The sequence below is a fragment of the Hoplias malabaricus genome, chromosome 1 (assembly GCF_029633855.1).
Source record: "Hoplias malabaricus isolate fHopMal1 chromosome 1, fHopMal1.hap1, whole genome shotgun sequence".
Classification (NCBI taxonomy): domain Eukaryota; kingdom Metazoa; phylum Chordata; class Actinopteri; order Characiformes; family Erythrinidae; genus Hoplias; species Hoplias malabaricus.
Genome location: NC_089800.1, coordinates 54,480,437 through 54,504,757, shown reverse-complemented (window position 1 = coordinate 54,504,757; position 24,321 = coordinate 54,480,437). Strand labels below are relative to the sequence as shown.

General features: G+C 44.7%; 1 protein-coding gene across 3 annotated transcripts in view; it reads left to right on the top strand.

Annotated features, from left to right (window-relative positions):
* The window catches only part of igsf11 (immunoglobulin superfamily member 11), a 95,181-nt gene extending 71,076 nt beyond the window's left edge, over positions 1-24,105 (top strand). Inside the window, exons 1-7 of one of the 3 annotated variants that reach the window (XM_066679666.1) lie at positions 15,682-15,804; positions 16,444-16,607; positions 20,396-20,603; positions 21,469-21,624; positions 22,731-22,853; positions 23,121-23,268; positions 23,484-24,105. In XM_066679666.1, the coding sequence (XP_066535763.1) occupies positions 16,569-16,607; positions 20,396-20,603; positions 21,469-21,624; positions 22,731-22,853; positions 23,121-23,268; positions 23,484-23,988 (1,179 nt within the window). In that variant the 5' untranslated portion in view covers positions 15,682-15,804; positions 16,444-16,568 and the 3' untranslated portion in view covers positions 23,989-24,105. Of the gene's footprint in view, positions 1-15,681; positions 15,805-16,443; positions 16,608-19,960; positions 20,146-20,395; positions 20,604-21,468; positions 21,625-22,730; positions 22,854-23,120; positions 23,269-23,483 lie in introns of those variants that run through there. The other 2 variants (XM_066679657.1, XM_066679674.1) reach the window with 2 other exon arrangements.
* The last annotated feature ends 216 nt before the right edge of the window (positions 24,106-24,321 follow it).

Here is a 24,321-nt window from a genome sequence, read left to right as displayed (position 1 = left end):
CTTTATCAGAAACACCTCCCTTCTACTGACAATCATTGGCCACTTTATCAGAAACACCCCCTCTACTGACACTCATTGGCCACTTTATCAGAAACACCCCCCTCTACTGACACACACTGGCCACTTTATCAGAAACACCTCCCTTCTACTGACACTCATTGGCCACTTTATCAGAAACACCCCCCTCTACTGACACTCCTTGGCCACTTTATCAGAAACACCCCCCTCTACTGACACTCACGGGCCACTTTATCAGAAACACCTCCCTTCTACTGACACTCACTGGCCACTTTATCAGAAACACCTCCCTTCTACTGACACTCATTGGCCACTTTATCAGAAACACCCCCCCTCTACTGACACTCACTGGCCACTTTATCAGAAACACCCTCATTTTTATTCCAGCTTGTCACTCTGTTGGGTGGGTGCTACTTCCTGCCTCTGCAGGGTGGCCACATTATTGGAAAGCCCAGTGTGTTATTCTGTGGAGTGAGTGCTGTTTCACAAAGAAATCTCAGTTTGATCTGTATATCCTCACCACACATTTTTAGGGCGTGAGGAAGCCGTCCTGTCAAATCTGTCCTGGACAGGACTAGAAATGTCTAGAGTCCAACACAATCTCAGGGAAATTAGCATAACTCATTTGCTATGTACAAACCATGCCTTATATTCCGATTTTAAAGGCAGAGCTTATGAATATTAATGAGGGGATAATGATTGCAGGGGAAAAGTGCTGAATCCATCATAATTACCCACAGTTTTGATGGTTTTTATGATGAAAACATATGGCCTGAGCAAACATTGCCAGAGTAGATTGAAATTCCGATGTGTTTTGAAGGGACACCTGGAGCAAACCCGTGTTCATGACAGGAACGTCACAGAAAAGATATCTCATAGACGGACAGTCTCCGACATTACAGAGAAGCCAAGTGTCCAACTGCTGGAACTGATAAACACCACTAAACAAGCCGATAAAGGCCTGCACATGACTCTAAGTTCATCAGAGGTGTAAAGCCAAACAGCACTGGACAGTCAGGTGGTAGAGCAGTGTTCTCTGGAGTGATGGATCTCTATCCAGTACATTTACCATGTGATCTGACCTCATTGCTGCTCCAGTGGCTGCCATCGGATCCTCAAAACAATTTTTCAGGATCTATGATAAAGCCATTTTCCCAGCCGCACTGACACCTAGTGACCTCAGCACATCAGAGTATTTATTGGACCCTGTTTTGAACATGTGGGGAACCTACTCACTGGATCATAAACATCATGTGGAAATAATAGCAATCACTCTCAGGAATCTTATTTATTTTCCTGCTCATGAAAATAACAACACAAACCCTTTAATACAAACCCAGACAGAATCGTCCAATCCTTGAGAAGAGACTGCATCCGTCTGTCATCCCTCCCTCCATCACTCTTTGATGCGCTCAAATGCTTGCTGCCTCTCAAACAATTGCTCTTGTACCTTTTATCTCTTCTTCAGTGTGTCGTCACTCGTCAGCTGCCATCGTTCCGTGCCGCGGGGCAGTGGAGGGGCTGCTCTGTCCCAGTCCAAATGCTTTCTGAAGTCTGTTTAGTGGACGATTAAAAAAAATGTAAAAAGGCAATTCTTTCTGACCTTCTGCTCATTGTTCGCCTCGAGTGATTGATTGATTGATTGATTGTGTGTGTGTGTGTGTGTGTGTGTGTGTGTGTGTGTGTGTAGGGTGTGTGTGTGTGTGTGTGTGTGTGTGTAGGGTGTGTGTGTGTGTGTGTGTGTGTGTGTGTGTGGGTGAGTGTTTGTGTGTGTGTGTGTGTGTGGTTACACTACCGCCAAATATTTTTGAACTCTCTTTGAGTAACAGCTACTAATCTTCGAGGAAGTCTTTAAAGCTGATGTTGGAACATTGCTGTGAGGAGTGAGGTTTAGTGTTAGATCTCGTTCTAAATTACAGATGTGACACTGGGCTTTATACAGATCTAGACTCTTCCTGGCTTTGGAACTTCAGACTCGTGTGAACTGCTACAGAGCCTCTCGTTCTATTGCTCAGACTAAACAAGTATATACACAGATATGTGTGTAGCAGACTGTATACATTAGCAAGTATAGTTCAGTGGTGGGCAGGTCTATTTGACACACACCGACTCCCAGCAGGTGTTGTACTGTAGTTTATTTGCATAATGTGTGTATTCAGAGAAGATGCTAATGCTATAAAGTCAGCATACTACCTTATATATTCAGTATATTAGCTTGTAGATCAGTGGCTAAAGTAGATGGATTGATTGACAACACAGGGACTCCCCACAGTTAAATGATGGACTGAGTTAAAGCCTACAGTAGAGGTAGTGTCAGAGGATAGACACAGGCCACTGGGAGACCACATGGTGTCAACAACTCAGTCAAGCAATTGTTACATAGGCTAATAAACCCAACCAGGATCAGATTTTATAATTTCCATGTTCTCTCACTAGCACCACTGGGAATCCCTGTGATGTCAACCCATTTTGACAGCTGAACTTACAGCACATACTGTAGATGCCAGCTGCAGATGTGAACAGAGCTAAGTGTCTGTTTAGAGGAGGGAGAGAAGGATGCAGCAGAGGAGAGAGGTGTGGATGGTGCAGAAAGGCCTGAGGGAACTCAGTGCTAACCTTGGCTAACAATAGGACGAGGCCAGTGAATGTGAGTGGTGTTTTACTTCTGCTGGGAATTAGCATATGGAGGAACTGAGGCAAAATTCACTTAATTTACTCTTGTACATCTTGCATAGGTGCTCTCTGCTTGTTGCCATGGCAACCACCTTGGGCATCCCATAATCTGAGGATGAAAGCACACGTCCGTGAGCTGCTTTATTGTGACCTGGTATTGGAGGCTGTGTTGTTGTGTGGTTGTGATGTTCTAACCAGCTTGTGAAGTAAGCTACAATTCCCAGCAAGCACTGCGAAGACGCATCATACTCCCACCACTGTGGATCTGTGATTCCAACCAGTACTGAGGATTTGATTGCATTCAGCAACATAAACACCAGTGAAGTTATTGGGTACTGATGTTGGAGGATTAGTTCTGGGACTCAGAGAACACAGTTCCACCGCACCACAATCCCACGTTAGTCGGTACTTATCTGGTCTCATCCACAAATGCTCCACACACAAGTAGGTAGAAAGTCTGATACTTTAAGTGTGTTAAGCTGGACTCACTGTCAGAATTCTGCCAGCTGCATTCTGATTGGCTCTCTGCCTCTTTCTACATGTCAAACCAAATGAACAGACATGTGATTGGCCTGTCATATTTGCATGTCTGTCATATTCCTTTTCCTGCAGTAGCAGGCATTTCCTGGCCACACTTAAGTGGCGAAAGGTACCAGACTTTTTATGCGAGGCTAATACCCCTCTAGACAAGACATCTATGTCCACAATTGGTGCACCTTAACCTGGCTAAGTAAGGAGTGTGTGTAGATATTTGGACATTAGTGAATGTTACATAACTTAAAGAAATATATCTACCATTAACCTCACCTTTTTTATCTTCTCTGCAGTTCTGCATCCAGGAGAGAGCTGCTGGATGCTTTTGTGATCATCCTAAATCTGAGCTCCATAAATATCTGACCACGCAATTCCATATGTGCCTCAAATTAAAGCCATTCATCATCACTCCAGAGCAGCAAAAAGAAAGCAGCAAAAGCTGCTTGGAGCAGATTCATACAGAGTATTGTCCAGCACTAGTCAGTTTCCGTGGCTCTCGGATGGTGGGGGTCATCGGAATGAACTTGCTTCTGCTTCTGCTTTAGCTTTTGTCTGCTTGGCATCCAGCATTTTGCTGAACAAGGCGAGGAAGCACTGCAGATGGTGGCTTTTTGCTGAACAATATATGAATATATATAAAATAATGATAAAAAAAAGAAGGTAACTGAGGCGAGGGAGTGCTGAGGCAGCATTTGACCAGCAGGAGAGAGTGATAGATAGAGTGAAAGAGAGTGGGGAAGACAGAGAAGGGATACCCAGAGGCAGGGAGAAGGAGAGGGTATTTTTTGTGAAGTGTAATTGAAAAAGGTTCCAGTGTGAATTAGAAACAGGAGCTAATTCTGTTTGTACTTTATACAGTACCTACCTGTACAACACCGTTCTAGCATCCAGTCCCAAAGTACGGGGGCTTTGGGGTGGGTTTAAGCGTAAAACATACAAAAGATTTACCTATTGGAATTTGACGTCTGAAATCAACGTTAGGAATTGAGGTTCGTCAATGTTTGCTGCAGTAGCATCTTCTACTTTTAGAACTAGGCCTTAAATAGATGTTGGGACATTGCTGTAAAATTTGATAGCAGTCACAAAAGCATGTTTTATCTAGAAAGATTGGGATGATTTGGGATCCAGAACTCATCCTAAAACTTTGCTAATGCTAACCTTACCTTACTAATCTAACCTAACTTTACTAATGCTCTTGTAGCTGCCAGAAAAATAGAGGCTTTTCTGTCGGCAGGTTGCACGTGAAAGTCTGGAGCTGCATCTGTCCATGAGTGTGTGTCCTGAATATGTGTGCTATAATGTGGCACACACTCATAATTAGTCAAGGGACACCTTAAAACACTGCAAAAGATGCCATCCCTGCTAGCATGCTAACAATATATATTTTTATAAAGATGAGAAATTTACAAACATCTCATTGCACTTGTCCCTTATAAAGTGGATTGAAAATCTCACACAGAGTCACACACTCCAAGTGTTTGCTGATGTTGTCATCTTCACATGGAGCTATAAGATATTTGCTAAATGGTTTATATCCAGGTTCTTGACACATCTCTTCCTCCCCCTTAAGAATAGACCTTTGCAGTGAAGCTACCAGATGCCCTTGTGCATGGTCAGACAGTGCAGATTTGGACTAATGCCAAGTTATTGTGTGGAAACCTGGATACAAACATAATAAGTGATGCGAGATGATCACATGTTTGATGCTAGCGCTAATCATCATCCTGCTGGAGTAATTTAGGTCAGCAGCTCTCAGCTCCAGTGCCTGTGACCATACATTTCCTCACCTTCCCTGCTGTACTGCACCTGATTTTACTCGTTAGCTCATTACCAAGCCCTTCACGCTGACTTTGAACCGCTAAACCTTGAATCGAGTTGGTGCTCGCTGATGTGACTGAGTCATTTTTCCGGGTGATGGGATTCAGTTATGTGACAGAAATATGATGCATCTGACAGTATTCCTGCACTGGGCTTTCTTTGGGAACTGGGAATGTTGTTAAAGGAACATTTTCGCAGTAAACTGGTGAAATCCCTGGCCTTGGACTGGGACTAAGAAGCTACTATAGCTAAGATGTAGTGAAGACTTATATAAATCAATTAGCATGTCTCAATCCTCAATCAAGGCTTACTGCATACCTGACTGCATCATAAATAGTTTTCGGAACAATTGCCTTAATCCATGTAGGAGGGCAACAGAGTTTCCCTTTTATTTGGGGTTTCTGCCGACAGGCAGCAAGAAGAGCATCCTTATCAACATGGGGGACGGAGGTACCCTGAGCGAGGGGCTATTTATACCCGGACAATGTAGATTCCCGGCCAAGTAATGCAGGGTTATGTGCCAGATCCACCAGGTAGTTGCCAGGGAAAGGCCAGGGAAAGCATGCAGAAACTGCCAAGAGCACAACAGGGCCAGGATCAGACAAGCTTTTCAAAGCTCCAGCTGCTCATAACTGATCAAAGAAGCCAAGTGTCAGGTTCTTCACAACACCTCAGGAGGAGTGCCTTTACTAAATAAAACATAGAAATTTCAGTTACAAGGTGTTTTTGGAATCCATTTTGCTGATCCAAGGGCCTGGCTTGGACACCTAATGCAATAACCCAGTTTCATATTGATTAGGGAAGCTTATTATCACACTATGATGTGGAATAATGCATTGTGGCAAACAACAGTGAAGGAGTAATGATCCCTGTGTGATTAGTTGCTTTGTTTATACACTGTCTTTGCACTTTCATGACTAAGCCATATGTTTAGAAACCACTACCTAATACTTCCAACTAATGACCACTTTCTAAGGAGCACCATCTTTGTACTTCTTCTCACCGGCCCTTTGTCCACCCTTTATCCCATTCGTAATTGGTCGGTTTCTGACAAGATTAGCAGAGATTGACACATCCGTAACTGGAGTCCTGTTGCTGGTCTCTGATTCTGAACTCACCCACAGTTAACACAACCCTTGATTTAATTGATTGACCTGTAATTGAGTGTTAATTACCAGTGATTCCATGAACTAGGAATGGAAGCAAACCTGGAATCAATGTCAGAAGTTTAAGACTTTTGGCTGTTGTCCGTGATCTTGCCAGCTGCAGTGCTCTGACCAGGAACTGACCAATGTCTGGAAAATGAAACTCATTCTACTTCAGAAATCCTCCAAAAAATGTTGCTTGTCAATCTGCAGTCTTTGAAGCATTCCTGAGCTTTATCCCTGTTGTTTCTAGAACCCCTCAGTGAATCCAGGAGTAGCCAATCAGGTGGCACTTTAGCCCGAGGCTGTGGGCAAAGGAAGGCTTCCCTTTGGGACGCTGCAATAAGCTGCTGAAAAAAGAGCTTTACCTGCAGGAAGTCCCTAAATCCCAGAGTCCCACTGAGAGACCCACAGAGAAAGGCGCACACTGTTCTTAGATCAGCTCCAAGACTTCTCATAAACCAAAGACATGACAGGCCACCGGTCATGGTTCAGTACAGAGATATTTTAAGGAATAGCCACTGGGATTTCTTAATCAGCTGACTAACCACCACACCTGACAAACAAAGAGTGACCTGGAAATGACACGATGAAAAAGTGTTTGTTCATGCCTCTGACGTTATTATTTTTCAAAGTGGACACTGAATATGTGCCAGAATCTAACGATGATGGCTGGCTGTCTTTATTTACCAACACTACTTTTAAAGAGGGAACTCAAACTTTAAGCTTAAGATCTGGGTGGTAAAAGAGAGGGTGGAGGATTTAAATTCATGTTTAATTTTTATTACTAAGCAATATGAGACCTATAGGACATGACTCATCAAGAATAGTGATGTTCTAAAAGTGGACAAGGTTAGAGTTAGTAATCAGGGTGTGTCCAAAGACTTGTAGAGAGAGTGTGTGTGTGTGTGGGGGGGGGGGGGGGGGGGGTGGTACAGATATATATCACGTTGTGGGGACTTGTGGGAGCATATATTTAATTTAGATACAAGGTCAGTGTTCCAAATCCAGTGATTGTTCAGTGTATATAATGTCCCCTGAAATCATGGAAGCATCTATGTGTGTGTGTGTGTGTGTGTCTGAATGAACTGCACTGACACTTTTACAGTCACTACTCCTGTTATGTCCACTTTTCTTGGACTTGATAACATGCTTGTGTAACAACTTCATCCATCACACTTCGCTGCTCACTTCCAGAGGAGACAGAGAAATAAAAATCATTGCTAAGCCTCAATCTCTGAGCCTTCACCCTGTAATCACTGCTACCACAGGAGGTGATATCGCTGCTGGAGGTGGCTCTGCTCTTCTGCTCAGAGATTAACATCAATGATTATTTTGGTGCAAACACTTTTTGTTTGTTTTATACAGATTTCCTTATGGAGTCTGGGATATTAAATGGTGTGTGGTAGTGTAGTGTGTCAGAAGGTTGAATGATGAACATAAATAAGGAAACTTGACTGTTTTAAATTCATTTATATTAAAGAAAACTCACTTTGGTTTGTTGTAGATATGTAACTGAGTGTGATGTTATAATTTAAAGATCCATTGGGTTCTTAGCAGTGCCAGGTTGTTTGATATAAAAGTGAGTATAAAACTTAAATCAATCAAATTTATTTGTGTAGTGTTTTTTACAACTGATGATGTCACAAAGCAGCTTCACAGAATTCCAGTAAAAACAAAGTAAATGAAATGTAAAATAAAACACATGAAATGTAAAAGTGTAAAGAATGTAAATCCCCAGGGGCGACAGTGACACAGAGAAACTCCCTCAGAGCTGAGGAAGGAACCTTGGGAGGAACCAGAGCTCACACAGGGGACCTACCCTCCTCTGGTCAATCTACTGGTAACACTTAGAGAACTTCAGTGTAGGGGCAGCCCCGAGGCCAGTGGTGGTGCCTGGAGCATGGGCAGCTGGTCTGAAGCGTGGAGCAGGAGCTCAACAGTCATCCATCAGTGTCCAGATGGACAGGTGGGAGTCGTTTACTTGGAAAAAGGTAGAGGGATGGAGTTAATTGTGATCTGTTTGGGTGAATGTAAAGCAGAGAATGTGAATATTTCCAAAGTGTGGCTAATGACTCCGGCAGATCTGACTATGACAGCTTTAACTAAAAGGAGAGGAACCAGAAGGACACACAGACGCGGGAGCTTCCTGAAACACTGGCATCCCTCCGCTCCACCGTCAACAAACCTGAGTTATTTCGTGAAGTGGCGGACGACATCAGCGTCTCAATTTACTATAATTCCCTGTGTCCATGGACTCCCTGGATCTTCCACCTTTATCTATGGGGAGCATTAACTACCAAACGATAAACTAAACTAATGAGTTTTTAGCCTAGTTTTGAATATTGTGACTGTGTCTGAGTCCCGAACATTTTCTGGAAGATCATTCCAGAGTCTGGGGGCTTTATAAGAAAAGGCTCTTCCCCCAGCTGAGGCCTTCTGAATTCTGGGAACAATTAAATGTCCAGTACTCTGTGATCTGAGGAATCGTTGAGGCTCATAATAGGAAATAGAATCTTGAAGGTTTTCAGGAGCGAGCCCATGTAGAGCTTTATATGTTAGTAACAGAATTTTGTAGTCAATGCGGAATTTAACAGGCAGCCAATGAAGGGATGATAGAACTGAACTGATATGTTCAAATTTTCTAGTTTTAGTGAGGACCCTGGCTGCAGCATTTTGAACTAGTTGAAGTTTTTTTAAATTTCTGCTGGTGCATCCTGACAGTAGTGCGTTACAGTAGTCAAGCCTTGAAGTAATAAAGGCATGTACTAATGTTTTTGCTCCTGCAGGGATAAGGCATTTCCAATCGTGGTGATGTTGTGAAGATGTAAAAAAGCTAATCCTAGTGATTACTGTCTATGTGCTGATCACATGATGAATCCCAGTCAGTTATGATGCCATGATTTTTGCTGCTGAACCAGGTTTAACTGGAAAGTCAGTGAGATTTAATATTCAACCTGATAATTGATTTCTTGCCACCTTTGGATCCAAAAGCAGGACTTTTGTTTTATTACTGTTTGAAAGGAGGAAGTTATGCAAGAGTGCGTCACAGTGGAACAGCTTCATCCACCAAACGGCTAACTATCTGGCACTTAACACAAACACAGCCACTGTCATTATGGCTAGAGTTGGAAAAGGGGGTTAAACCAAACATCTCACACTCAAACTCACACTCAACAGCAAACACTCAAAAATCCACTGCTAAAGAAAGAATGTTTTGTAAAACTGGATGTGTATATAATCATCTGTGTGTATAATCATCATGTGTGTATAATCATCTGCTATCAGTCTTTTCAAACGGGCACAAATAAAATGTAATTAGAGCTCAACATGCTTGGAGGAGAGCTATACTATTCATTACTAAATATTATGTTTAAAAAACACCTTCAGGGGCCGGGATGTTACATTTCAACCATGTCTCTGAGTTTATGTTGAGTATAAAAATTCAACCGTTTTCTCTAACACTTCCCTTCCACTGTCTATTTAACCTCAACCTAAATATCAGTAAATAAATGGTAAAAAATAATTATATGAAATGAGCTGTCTATTAACAAAATGTATTTTTAATTCTGAAATAAACAGGTTTTAAATATGTTACAGAAAAGTGTGCAAGGCCTAAACATTTACTTTTAATGTGTGTGTGTTTGTGTGTGTGTGTGTGTGTGTGTGAGAGAGAGAGATTGTGGGTGTGTGTTGAGCCATCTGTCTGCAGGGGTTTAGTCGTCTTCACTTCTCCTGATAATCCCTCCATCAGCAGAGCCACTGGCCTACTTTAACTTTCTGCACACTCACCAATCACTGAGTCCACTGAGCACACTGCCTCAATTCATAATACATACTGCCTCACTTCCTAATAAACACTGCCTCATTTCCTAATACGCACCACCTCACTCCCTAATACACACTGCTTCACTTCCTAATAAACACTGCCTCAGTTCTTAATAAACACCACCTCACTTCCTAATACACACCGCTTTACTTCCTAATAAACACAGCATCACTTCCTAATAAACACAGCCTCACTTCCTAATAAACACCACCTCACTTCCTAATAATCACTGCCTCACTTCCTAATAAACACCGCCTCACTTCCTAATACACACCGCTTTACTTCCTAATAAACACAGCATTACTTCCTAATAAACATAGCCTCACTTCCTAATAAACACCACCTCACTTCCTAATAAACACCACCTCACTTCCTAATACACACTGCTTCACTTCCTAATAAACACTGCCTCACTTCCTAATATACACCGCTTCACTTCCTAATAAACACCGTCTCACTTCCTAAAACACACCGCTTCACTTCCTAATAAACAACACCTCACTTCCTAATACACGCCACCTCACTTCCTAATACACACTGCATCACTTCCTAATAAACACTGCCTCACTTCCTAATAAACACTGCCTCACTTCCTAATAAACACTGCCTCACTTCCTAATACGCACCACTTTACTTCCTAATAAATACCGTGTCACTTCCCAATACACTCCGTGTCACTTCCCTATACACACCGCTTCACTTCAAGATAAATACCACTTCATAAACCTTCCTAGTAAACACCCCTTCACTTCACAATACACACCACTTCACCTCCCAATACACACTGACTTACTTCCTAATACATACTGCTTTAATTTCTAATACACACTGCTTCAATTCCTAATAAACACTGTGTCACTTCCCAATATACACCATGTCACTTCCCTATACACACTACTTCACTTCAAGATAAATACCACCTATTAAACCTTCCTAATAAACACCGCCTCACTTCCTATTACATACTGCCTCTCTTCCTAATACACACTGCCTCACTTCCTAATACATACTGCCTCACTTCCTAATACACACAGCCTCACTTCCTAATACACACTGCCTCACTTCCTAATAAAATCTGCCTTACTTCCTAATTACAAACCACCTCAGTTCTTTATAAACACCGCCTCACTTCCTAATACACATTGCCTCACTTCCTAATACACACCGCCTCACTTCCTAATAAACACCACCTCACTTCCTAATACACACCGCTTTACTTCCTAATAAACACTGCTTCACTTCCTAATAAAATCTGCCTTACTTCCTAATTACAAACCACCTCAGTTCTTTATAAACACCACCTCACTTCCTAATACCCACTGCCTCACTTCCAAGTAAACACGGCATCCCTTCCTAATAAACACCACTTCATAATAAACACTGCCTCACTTCTTAATAAACACCACCTCACTTCCTAATAAACACTGCCTCACTTCCTAATAAACACCACCTCACTTCCTAATACACACTGCTTCACTTCCTAATAAACACTTCCTCACTTCCTAATACACACCGCTTCACTTCTTAATAAACAACGCCTCACTTCCTAGTACACATTGCTTCACTTCCTAATAAACACCACCTCACTTCCTAATACACACCCCATCACTTCCTAATACATACCGTGTCACTTCCCAATACACACCGCTTCACTTCAAAATAAATACCACTTCATAAACCTTCCTAGTAAACACCCCTTCACTTCACAATACACACCACTTCACTTCCCAATACACACTGACTCATTTCCTAATACATACTGCTTTAATTTCTAATACACACCGTTTCACTTCCCAATATACACCATGTCAATTCCCTATACACACTGCTTCACTTCAAGATAAATACCACCTATTAAACCTTCCTAATAAACACAGCCTCACTTCCTAATAAACACCACCTCACTTCATATTACATACTGCTTCTCTTCCTAATACACACCGCCTCACTTCCTAATACATACTGCCTCACTTCCTAATACACACCACCTCACTTCCTAATACACACTGCCTCACTTCCAAATAAAATCTGCCTTACTTCCTAATTACAAACCACCTCAGTTCTGTATAAACACCGCCTCACTTCCTAATACACACTGCCTCACTTCCTAGTAAACACCACTTCATAATAAACACTGCCTCACTTTTTAATACACAATGCCTCAATTCCTAATACACACCTGCTCAGTTCTTAATAAACACCACCTCAGTTCTTAATAAACACAACCTCACTTCTCAAGAAAAAACACCTCAGTTCCTAGTACACACCACTACACATCCAAATACACACTGCTTCACATCTGAACACACACGACTTCATTTACTTATAGGATAATTCCTAACACAGGGAAAAGGTTCTCTGAGTGGATGTTTCCAAAGTTTGAATGGCTTGTGTTCATATGCATACATGTGCATTAGTGTGTGTGTGTGTGTGTGTGTGTGTGTGTGTGTGTGTATGTGTGTGTGTGTGTGTGTGTGTGTGTGTGTGTGTGTGTATGTGTGTGTGTGTGTGTATGTGTGTGTGTGCATGCTTCCCACAATTTTAAGCAGCTTTATGTAGCAGTGTGTGGATCTCAGAGCTTTGTGTGTGTGTGTGTGTGTGTGTGTGTGTGTGTGTGTGTGTGAGAGAGAGAGAGAAAGAGAGAGTTTGTAGATGTCTGGGCCAGCGGTTGGTCATGTGGGGGACTAGCTGCGTTGTGATGTGGAGATTAGTGTACTGTGTGTGTGTGTGTCACTGACTGGTCAGTTATCTCTGGACGATCATGTGGATCCTTTATTAGTATCTGCTGTAAACGTCTCTCTCTCTCTCTCTCTCTCTCTCTCTCTCTCTCTCTCTCTCTCTCTCTCACTCACACACACACACACACACACATGACCCAAGAGTGTCCCGGCTGTGACGGAGATACTTGTTTATGTGTGAAATATTAAACAGTGCTTTTATTGTGTTGCCCCTGAGAACGCCTCAGAGAATGCCATGCTTCATCAGAGCTCTATTAGTGTGTGTGTGTGTGTGTGTGTGTGTGTGTGTGTGTGTATGCCTTATGTAAGTCCTTTATTGGATTTTCTGTAACTAAAACCAGTCTGAGTTATTGTCGTGTTGTAGCATTTTGTAATTTCATAATGAACACAAAATTACTTACACAATAATTTTTATTAACTTTAGATTGTGGATGGATAGATTTAATAGAGTGTGTGTGTGTGAGAGAGAGAGAGAGAGAGAGAGAGAGAGAGAGAGAGAGAGAGAGAGAGAGAGAGAGAGAGAGAGCAAGAGAGAGAGAGGGAGGCGTTCTTAATGTTTGAGTTGGGCACTGAATGGGGAACTCTTCTGAAAGTATTGTGTATATTGGTTGTGTGTGTGTGTGTGTGTGTGTGTGTGTGCGTAGGTTTGGGGGACAAGTGAAGGAGGTGTATATATTAAACCACAGGGATTGGCACAAATGAGACAGAACCAGCCGAGATATGAGAGGACGAGACTATCGCAGAGGAAAGGAGAAATGATGCTGACACAAGCCCCACCCCCTTACACTCCCCGCATCTCTCTTTCTTTCTTTCTTTCTTTCTTTATTTATTTTTCTCGTTCCTTGTGTTGGGGTTGTGTCCTGTAGCTCCGCCCTCCTCCCCAAAGCTCCGAAGGTGACTTGTATAATCAGCGTCAAACACGGGAGACAAGTTCCTTCATAATCAGCGTCTAAATAAATAACAGCATTGTCTCGCAGTGGGATTTTCTGCAAGGATCTACACCAACACCAACAGCAAAACAACTTCTAGTTCTACTGCAGACCACCACACCCTCCTCAGCTCCTGAGGTCAGCATAAGCCCAATACCACGGTCAGCCAGTGGGGTATCAGACTGAGTGCCATCAAGTCCTAACCACAGTGATCCAAGAGCTAGTCTATAAGCTCCTCATTGTTGACGTCTCATTTTGTAAGTTGTCGGGAGTCCAAAGCTTGTTTTCCTGACTGCTTTGTTTATTTACTTGTTTGTTTGTTTATGGAGACACCTCCAACCATTGCCTTGGTACTGACCATGCCGTCCAAACCCACGACCATCTGAGCATCATTTTTCATGTCTGTGCGAGTGGGTGGGAGCTCTCAAGGCTCCAGGCTTTGGCAGAAGGAATGTTGGGACTTAAGATGGGCTCTCAGCCGGACCAATCTTCCAAGATCTGGTCCGAGGGGTCAAGGCTGGATCAAGGCATGTAATCTAAAGCTGCTTTAAGCCTGGGACTAGATTTCTCATGGTCATTTCCATTGCGGAATTATTTAAGAGCTTTGTTAGGGCTCTGGATCATCTAATAACAGACGGGATCCAGTGCATGGCAACTTCAGGAGATGGAGAGAAGACCCATTCATATTTTCCCAAAAATTCAAAGTGGATGCTGGGGTTTTTAGGCCTCAAGGCTGCTAAGGTTCCCTCCATTTAGCAAAACTGCGAGAGGAGGCCCATACAGGCTAAGGGCTGAGAGGGTGGTGTGGCCATCACCGTCCCATACAGTCCTCCACTTGTAGCATCTTTGTGGGCCAATCAGAAGCTACGATTGTTGTTTTTATTTACTCTACTTGTCTCAGGAGGCCACTTGGTCTGTTTGTGCCCCTGGACACTAAGGGACTCTAAAGCTTGAATCAAAAAAGACTCCTTCGAGGTGAACTCCAAACAGGAACAGGTACGGAATGTCTTCCCTCAGAGGAAGGATAGGAAGCAAGTTTGCTCAGTTGATACACAATACTGAACAAACCTGGATCATGACCCACCTCTGAAGAGTTGATGGTGGTCTCTTGAAATTGCTCATTTGGGGATTCCCTCCCTTAAGGGCAAGGCTGCCCTGATCATCCAGGATGGAGTTCACCAAAGAAGTCTTTTTGGCATTTCCAAGTTTCAGATTTCCATAGGGTCTGTGGGCTGCTATTAAGCAATCTTGTTGTTCTGACCAGAGCTGTGCACAGAGCTCAAAGATATATTTATTGATTGTGTTGTATTTCGATTCAGTGGAATGGCTTCTGCACCGCAGGTCGGTCTGACTATATGTGGACTAATTAAAGACGTCTGTTACATGGGTTCCATCTCACTGACCACCCACTAGAGCACTACGACTGACCCTCAACTAAACGTCCTTCTGAGTAAAATGAAGAACCTGAAACCACCTTGTGTCACGTTACAGCAAAGTTCAATGTGGTCTGTGATATTTTCGATAACTGACCTGTGTTTCCCTCACCGTGTTGTTGGACATGTCATAACTGACTCGTTATTCATGAATCCAAAGAATGGATTGCAAGAAAAACAAAACGAGGGAAGCAGTCATATAAAGGGGCTTCTCGGGCAGAAAATGGAGCAATCTGGACCTGATCCACCCCCAGCAGGTGGGCTAAGGTTTCCTCGCAACTGATTGGGCCGGAAGGTGGTCACATGACCACATTCGCTGAGGCGGCCATTTGTCTCTTCCAATTAGATGCATGGAACCTCTCGTTAAGGGACTAATTCAATCTGCCCGCCATCTGTAGACCTGCTAACGAGGGGGATGGCTAATGACAGCAAAAGCTAAATTACGTTTTTTTTAATTAACCTGATGGATGATTGATGGATATTTGTTCATTTGAACACGTGTGCAGATGATGCAGCTTTCCTTCAGCGGACATGGCTCTTGCCAGAGGACGTAACCCAGTTGAGGGGTAATGTGTTTAGCCGCTACAGAAATGATTGCAATTGGCCTCACTACATTAGCGTAGTAGGATGTTTAGCGTCCCATCGGTGCAGGGTCTGTGTGCCAGGAATTACCTCAAAGTGGTCAAGGTAGGTCAGTAATAAAGGTTGGGGACTAAGACTGAGCTTAGCATAAATCTGGTGCTTTTTGATATGTTTAGAAATGCTGGGCTGCTCTGGGTCTCTGGCAGACATTCACTGACCATGGGGCTTGTGCTGGGGTACTGCTGGTGAGCTGTACTCTAGTGTCCTGTGGAGACTTCACAGAGAAACCAAGCAGTAAAACACAGGACCCATGTTATACTATTATGGTATCTGTTAAACCTACCGTGTTTGAGACAAAAATAAACATCTAAATGTGAATTCAGATAAAAAGATTTAGTTGTAGCTTGTTTTGTCTGTGCAACTTAATAGTTCTGCTTTTATTTTTCTTAACTGACTTTTCTTAACTGAATCTGAATCTGTTCACTTGCTTCCTTTTTCCCTGTTGCCTTTTAAGGGTTCAGTAAAGGGTGCAGTAATGGCTCAGTGATGTTGCCCCAAACGGATAGAAGAATAAGATATGAACAGATTCACAGATGGAGAGAAAGCAATTCCAAATAATGGAGGAACTGATAGATCAGGGAGATTATTTTATATCCTAATAAAAAATATTTAGCGGTGGAATTTGATCTCAATGTACTGTGATTAACACTTTGTTCTCTCTCTCTCTGTGTCCTCTTTACTCAGTGTGTGTCAGATCCTTGGAGGTGACGGTCAGCCAGAGCAGTGTCCAGGTGGCCAGAGGTCAGGCTGCTATCTTGCCCTGCACCTTCACCACCAGCGCCGCGCTCAACAACCTCTACATCATCTGGATGGTCACTCCACTGTCCAACGCCAATCAGCCAGAACAGGTAAAGTCCTGCCCCACGTTCCCTACATGTCCTCAGACTGCTCCTCTAATAAGATCTAGCCAATGGAAGATTTGTGGTCGGAAACTATCTGTCAGTAAAGGGCTAGAGGATTGGGGTCTCAAAGGGGTTTCAATAAAGCGACTATCCCAGGACACGTTGGATTTTCATTTCTCTCATTGTGAATGAAGACTCACACCAGAAAGCACTGTGACATGGACATCATACCTGGTCTCAGAAGCTCCGGTTGATTGTGGTGGGAGGAAATAAAAGGTGGTACAGCTGGCTGTTCAGATTCTAGCACTGGTTCATGTTGTTTGGGTTTGAGACGAGTATCAGAAATGTGATCCAGAACCATCAGCCTGATCACAGACTCAGAAACCTGGAAAACCAAGAGGTGCCTGGGCTCAGCAGTGGGTGAAATGATGGATGACCAGTAGACTGTCGATACCTGGCTCACTCTGCTGGTCAGTGGAGCGGTCAGTAGAGCGGTCAGAACTTTGTGGAAATGCTGGACGTATGTACATTAGATGCCCAAACCTCCTTCCAAATATGGAACTAATCACTGAGATATTTGATGCATGCCACATTTATGACGTCTTTTGAACAGCCTGATGGTGTGGATCAGCTGCATCTGTGTAACGTCACCACACCCAATGCTAAGCATGGGCTAGTGTTGTATAAACCCCCCTAGCATTGAAAGACTAGCAGTAGAACAGGTCTAAAGCCTTATTCGAAGAGTAGAATCTGTTCCACTTCTGCACAGTCTGGTCCTAGGGGGCATTACACCCGTGTCCATCACTTGCCGACTTCAGGCCCTTGTGTGAAGTTATAGAGGTTGGGACGTAGCTGAATTCTCTCACTTTAAAGGGTGTCCACAAATATTTGGACCCCTAGCATCACTCCTTCGCTGGCCCAGGCTTTTGAGGACGGACGCTAATGTCTGCTCAGTCCAAAAACATGAGCCCTACAGCCCCAGCAGCGCTTCTGTTGAAAGTGGGTTTGTGTGGGTTTGTGTGTGTTTGTGTGTGTGTGTGTGTGTGTGTGTGTGTGTATAGAGAGGAACAGCTGCTCCGGCTGTGTGTGTGATGCGCTGGGTTAATTAGTGCAGAAGATTGTAATGTGCCTGAAGTTGAAAGAGTTAGAGGCAGGTGAGTGTGTGCGTGTGTGTTTGTGTGTGTGTGTGTGAGGTCAGGTTAAAAGGGACAAGGGCAGGTGATGCCTGCAGCTTCAGATGGAGCCATATCTCTCTGAATCAAAGGGAAATCCAGAAAAACCTGCGCTCCAGTTTGTGCTGGATTCTCATCCAAAAACAGACCATCAGAGGCTCCGCCCACATCCTATGTGGCTCTGCCCACCTTCCCGGTGTGCTCCACACACACGGCTGCGCCCGCTAAGCGTTGCAAAATGCATTACATTAAGTCCATGACCCCATCTACTGTCTAAATATTTGTGGACATTCAGTGATAGAGTCCTTACAGAGACACACTGACAAATGGGACACGATTCACTTAGAGACACAAGGGACATGATGTCCACAGACATTTGACCGAGTTGTAGTGGATGGGGGCGGGTCCAGGAGATTACGGCCCGGGTTTATAGGTGAGGGTAGGGGTGGGGGTGGGGCCAGTGTGGTAGAGGATGGCATGGTCCATGCCAAGGCGCTTCTTAGGGATCGAAATCATCCGCACGAGGACCATGACCTCGTTTTCCTGCCCATAACACACACACATGTACACATGTACACGTACACACACATTTACAGACAAACACACACAAGGAAAACACAGTTCTGCTGCTCCACAAATCAATGCCAAGGGTCTCTGCCGGTTACAACCCTTTTGCCGACACTTGGCATTGAGCATTCAACCAAACAGCTGTAGGTTACCCCGGGTGTCTACAAATGTCTTAGCTTCTCTCTCTTTCTGACTGCTAGTCTATCTTCTCACTTGTACACACACACACACACCGGGGGACTGCAGGGCTCACTGCTGTTCATCACAGCTGAAGAGCTGCCTATTCATCTGTGCATAAAAGGACAAAAGCAAAGCGCTCTCAGGAAACCCGTGTGTGTGTGTGTGTGTGTGTGTGTGTGTTTGAGAACCACAGCATCACAGTTGACATGTAGTCCAAAGACACTGCACTGTGTGTGTGTGTAAAGCTGGACTCACACAGTTGTGTGTTCTCTGAGGCCTTTAACAAAAGCACAGTGGACACAGTGTGGTTGTAGTGTCCAGTCCTTTCCAGAGTCCCGCGCTCAGCTCTAATGAGCCACACCTCCAGTTCAGTCGTAGGAGTTGGTTTAGATTCTGATAAGAGCTCAGACACGTTGAGTGATTTTGAGGGGTGGAGCCTGGAGGCCTTTCTTCTGCAGGTCTTTAGTAAAGGCGTCATCATCGCTCTCCATCCTTTACAGAACCTTGGCCTCATGTTCTGCTCAACCCTGTTAGCTCAGATATAGCAGGGTTCCTTCTGAATATTTTAATCTGCCAGAGTGCGACCGGAGAAAGCCCCATAGAGAAGACCAGCTAAGACCTGAGGACCTCATTTGGGCAGAACTCCCTCAGAGGTCTGGACCACAGCTGCGTGATTCGAATGCCTTCCCAGTGTTATTCAGTGTGTGAGTGCACTTTAAACCATGGCAACTACATTAGCATGCTCTTGAAAGGCAGCGCTTTGAGTGTCCTTCACCTCCTCTGTCTTCTGCAGAGCCTCCGTGCGGCGGAAGGTTCGCCCGAGTAGGAAAAGCCTTTTTAGCACAATTCGCCCGACTTTGTTCTCCAGCTGCATGCAGCAGATGTTTGTGCTTCAGCTCGGGTTCGACTCAGGGTGAGAGTTTTGGAGAGCATTCAAAAACGATGCAGAAATGAGTGTGAAACGTTTAGGGGGTGATCAAAAATTAATTCCTGACAATAGCGAAGGGGAAAAGGGGCAGCTTTGGCGAGTGCACAACTGCAGATCAAACGTGACGTGTGTTAGGTTTTTATCCTTTTTTAATATCAGGGGATGGGGGCTTTATTGATCTCTCTCTCTCTCTCTCTCTCTCTCTCTCTCTCTCTCTCACTCACTCACTCACACACACACACACACACACACACACACACACACATTTATGTATTTCAGTGTTTGGCTCCTTCCTTAAGAATCAGCGCCCTCTTTTGGTCAACACTTAGAAGTGCGTCATTTACGATGCGTGGTGGCTGCACTTCATCTTTGAAACTTGGAGCTAAAAGGCTTCAGATGAGTGTAAGAAAGATGGAGGTCCTCAATCAGGTCCTGTAGGATACCCATATACCATAACAAAGGCATGCGTTTACCTTGGATATCTTTAGGAATCATCTTCTAAAAGACTGTGGATGACTGTAATAAGGAAGGAGAGTCTTAATCAGGTCTGGGACCTCCTTTCAGTTCCCGTTGGTTCAGGTCTGGTTGGTTCCAGATGCATCAGAGCCAAGTCATTACCTACAGCCACCCCTCGGTGCCTCTGGTGTGATTTGAGTTTGGAAAGAAACCCAGTCTGGATCATTTCCTGGTCTCCGAGGTCTGATAAAGTTGTTCTCCGAAATATTTCTAATAATGGCTTCTGGAAATTCTGCTTATTTTCATATGAACGAGGCTCAATGGTCGAGTGCAAAACTAAAGAAGACAAATTCTAGCCCCAATTGTAAATTACACATGGCACAACAAACTGTAATAATGCTGTACCCTGAGGAACACCAGGTGTGTGTTAGGAACAAAAATGAATGAACTGAATCTTAATGATCCTGTTTGCCCTTGTCCTCTCTGATCAGGTGATCATCTACCAGGGTGGTCAGGTGTTCAGTCTGGCGAATCACATGAACGGGCGGGTGGGGTTCGTGGCCACGATGCCCAGCACAAGTGCCTCCATCTTCATCAACAACACACAGCTGTCAGACACGGGAACCTACCAGTGTCTGGTCAACAACCTGCCTGACAGAGGGGGGCGCAACATCGGCGTCATCGGCCTGACCGTGCTCGGTGAGTCAGCAGAGTCTCTGCAACATGGTGGTGCCTTGGTGGAGGTATTCCCGCCCTGTTCCTTTAGGCTGGAATTGTCCCTCACCATCTGTTCCCCTAAGTTCCCAAGTCTGAGGGTTCTCCAGAGTCCAGGGCCTAGATCTCTGTGACCCGCCCCCAGTTTCCTAAGCATTACAGTAAGGTGTAGCTGGGTTTACAGAGGAGGCTGGAGGTGTAGTAAGTTCTCCACTAGATGAGCTCCATCCCCAAGGGCAGGTGCATACACGACTCTGAATTTGACCCACATTTCTGGTCCTGCACTGCCACCTACTGTTTGAAACAGTAAGTGCACAGGCCCCAGTGTTCCCCAGTGGAACTGTAGCGTGTGATATCAGGTGGTCATCACCTTTATATACATTATATACATATACATTATATAAATGGGCTGTTTAAATTATAACAATTGATAAGTTATAATAAATATTAGTGCTTTTTAAATCACCACGTTCTCTCCCTCCTCTATCTTCCCTCATCTCTCTCTCTCTCTCTCTCTCTCTCTCTCTCTCTCTCTCTCTCTCTCTCTCTCTCTTTCTCTCTCTCTCTCACTCACACACTCTCTCTCATCTCTCTCTTTTTCACTCACTGGCACTCTTTCTCACCTCTCTCTCTCGCTCTCTCTCTCACTCACTCTCTCTCTCTCTCTCTCTCTCATCGCTCTTTATCATTCCTCCTTTCTTTCTCTCTGCCTCCCTTTCTCACTCTCTCTCTCTCTCTCTCTCTCTCTCTCCTTCTCTCTGTCTCCCTATCTCTCCCTCCCTCTCTCTCTCTCTCTCTCTCTCTCTCTCTCTAACTCTCTCTAACTCTTTCATCCCCAACCCTCCCCCAGTGCCCCCCTCCGTCCCCTCCTGTCGTGTGCAGGGTTCCCTGGACGTGGGCAGTGACGTGATGTTGCTGTGCGGCTCAGAGGAAGGGATCCCCACCCCATCCTACTCCTGGGAGAAGCTGGAGTCCGTCCCGAAACTCCCACACAGCGCCACGCAAGGTACGGAGCCCCTGGCCGTGGGGGTGCCCCTCTGCCCCTCGCTTGCCGGTAAATCTGCTCGTGCTGAACCGACCCCAGAGTGACCGGCCCCCACCCGCTCCACCGTGCCCCGAGTCTGTGTCTGGTTTCTCCTCTTTTTCCTCTGTGATTAAAGGCATCGTTTGGCTAAAGCATTGCACTGGAGCCACACGCTGCGTGGCCAAAATGTTCAGATACCCCTTTAATTCCAGAGTGATGAGAGCAGTGTGTGGACACTGGACAGAACTCTGACCAGAGGGAAATAAAGCCCTGCAGCACTCGGCAGTGGAGAGCTTCAGACGTCTGCTTTCATTCACCACCACTGAGCACTTCAATTTCAATAGTTTGGGTTTTTAGCCGAACAATGCCTTTAATGACGATGCAGTGAGCTTCCAAACACAGTCCCTGATGTAAGACAAGGGTCCAGATGCTGAAGGTGATGGTTGTCCTCTGTCCCTCTTTCCCTCAGAGCTCTGCACCCTCCCTGGGATTCACCTGTATTTACTTTTCTTTATCTTTTCTGTCTATAGAATAACTCGTTATATTATAATGATGTGACTCCATCTAGTGGTTGGTTTTAGAAACAGAATTTAAATCGAGCCCACTTCCAAATATCTTCCAGACTTGTGCTTTTTTTTATGTATTGCACCTTTAATTCTATTTATAAATATTTTAAATTGAATAAAAACTAAAACTAATCCACAAATGCATATATGTTTATTAAATATAAAGTTATTATTATTATTTAATCAGCCATTATTTCTCTTTGTGAATGTAGTTCTTTTTAGAATATTTCATTAAATATTTATTCATTTACAATATTTTAATTACATACTGTTCCTGGTCTCTGTATCATAGATATTCTTTTTAAATATCATTTCAGACCTGACAATATATAGCATTCTGCTCATTTAAAAGTCATGACTTTTATTGTTTAAGTCTTTTCTTGTTGTTCTTTTATTCCTTCAACCTATAATCCACTTGTGCGCAGCTGTGGTCAGGCTTTACTCCAGTCTCTCTGTCAGTGACCTGCTGACCCCTGCTGTAGCGGCTGACTGCTGCTTTATGGTTGCTGTTGTTGTTTTCAGACCAGATGCAAGGGACTGTGACTCTGAGGAACATCAGCAGCGCTTCATCTGGACGTTATCAGTGCACAGCCTCCAACGCCATCGGCAAGAGCACCTGCCTCCTCAACCTGCAGGTCATCACACGTGAGTCACCACTTACTGACCATCACTGACCAGTACATACGTACATTAACTGACCTTCACATGTGAGATAAGGCCATTTACTGTCTCTCTCTTTCTCTCCGTCTCTGTCTCTATCTCTCTCTCTCTATTTCTCTCTCTCTCTCTCTCTGTCTTCTATCTCTCTGCCTCTATTTCTCTCTCTGTGTTCTCTCTCTCTCTCTCTGTGCTTTCTCTCTGTCTCTATTTCTCTCTCTCTCTCTCTCTCTCTCTCTCTCTCTCTCTCTGTAGCTCAGCCTCAGAATGTGGGGCTCATTGCTGGGACCATTGCCACTGCGGTTCTAGCAGTGGTCATCTGTTCTCTGTTGGTGGTGGTCAGTCTGTTCTACTGGAGAAATAAGAACCGATACGAAGAGGACGAGATCCCTAACGAGATCCGGTCAGTAAAGACTGGACACATGTTAAAATAAACGCAGGGGTAATTTCTATTGTTTTATGTTTATTCCCAACACGTTCTCCCTCCACTGCCACTGTTCAACAAGGTTCTCAATTTCACTTGTGTCCAGACTGTAGCCCCTTCATGTGGCTGTGTTCCTCCTGATGGACAGTGTGTTAGACCTAACGGCTATATGTCTGTCTCTCTGTCCCCCCCAGAGAAGACGACCTCCCCCCGAAGCGCTCCTCCTCTGTGAAAGCGTTCCAGGCAGATGCCTCGTCTTCGGAGAACGACACGCTGACGTCCACCAACACGTACAACAGCCGCTACTGGCACAACCCCAAGAGCAACTACGACAGCAACTCCTACACGCGCTACAATGGCGACACGCGCCATGCCTTCACCTCCGGTGTAGGCTCTGCCCCCTCTCCACGAGGCCCCGCCCCCTTCTCCAACGGCAGCCACACCCTGCCACCGCCCAAGACTCTGGTGGTAACCACTAACTCAGCACCATCGCCGCCGCAGATGACCCGCAGCAACGGCTCTCTGAGCCTCAGGCCACCACCCACAGTCACCGCGGCGACCGGGACGACGTCGCATGGCCCACATGCGCATGGGCACACGCACACACACTCGTACGCCGTGTCTCAGGCCACGCTGGAGCGCATGGGCGCCGTGCCCGTCATGGTGCCCGCTCAGAGCCGGGCGGGTTCACTTGTCTAACTTCAGCAAGAACTCGACAACAAACAGATAACAACAAAATGAGATGAAACTAATGGACGATTGAACTGGAAGTTATGATGTTACGTTCCCAGAACTGGATTTGGGTGGGGGGGGGGGGGGGGGGGGCACTCTTCTAATTCCAATAAAACATCGGAAACAGCAGGACAAAGTAACGGAAGTAACGGATGTTCTGTTTCTATTTCTACTCGAGTTCGGCCGATGCCAACTGCCCACTGGTCAGTACTGCGCAGCACCTGGTGTCCTCCTCCCGACTTCGCTGTGTCTTTCTCACGTCGGCAGATTAGCAATAAAAGCGGCTGGTGGGACGAAACC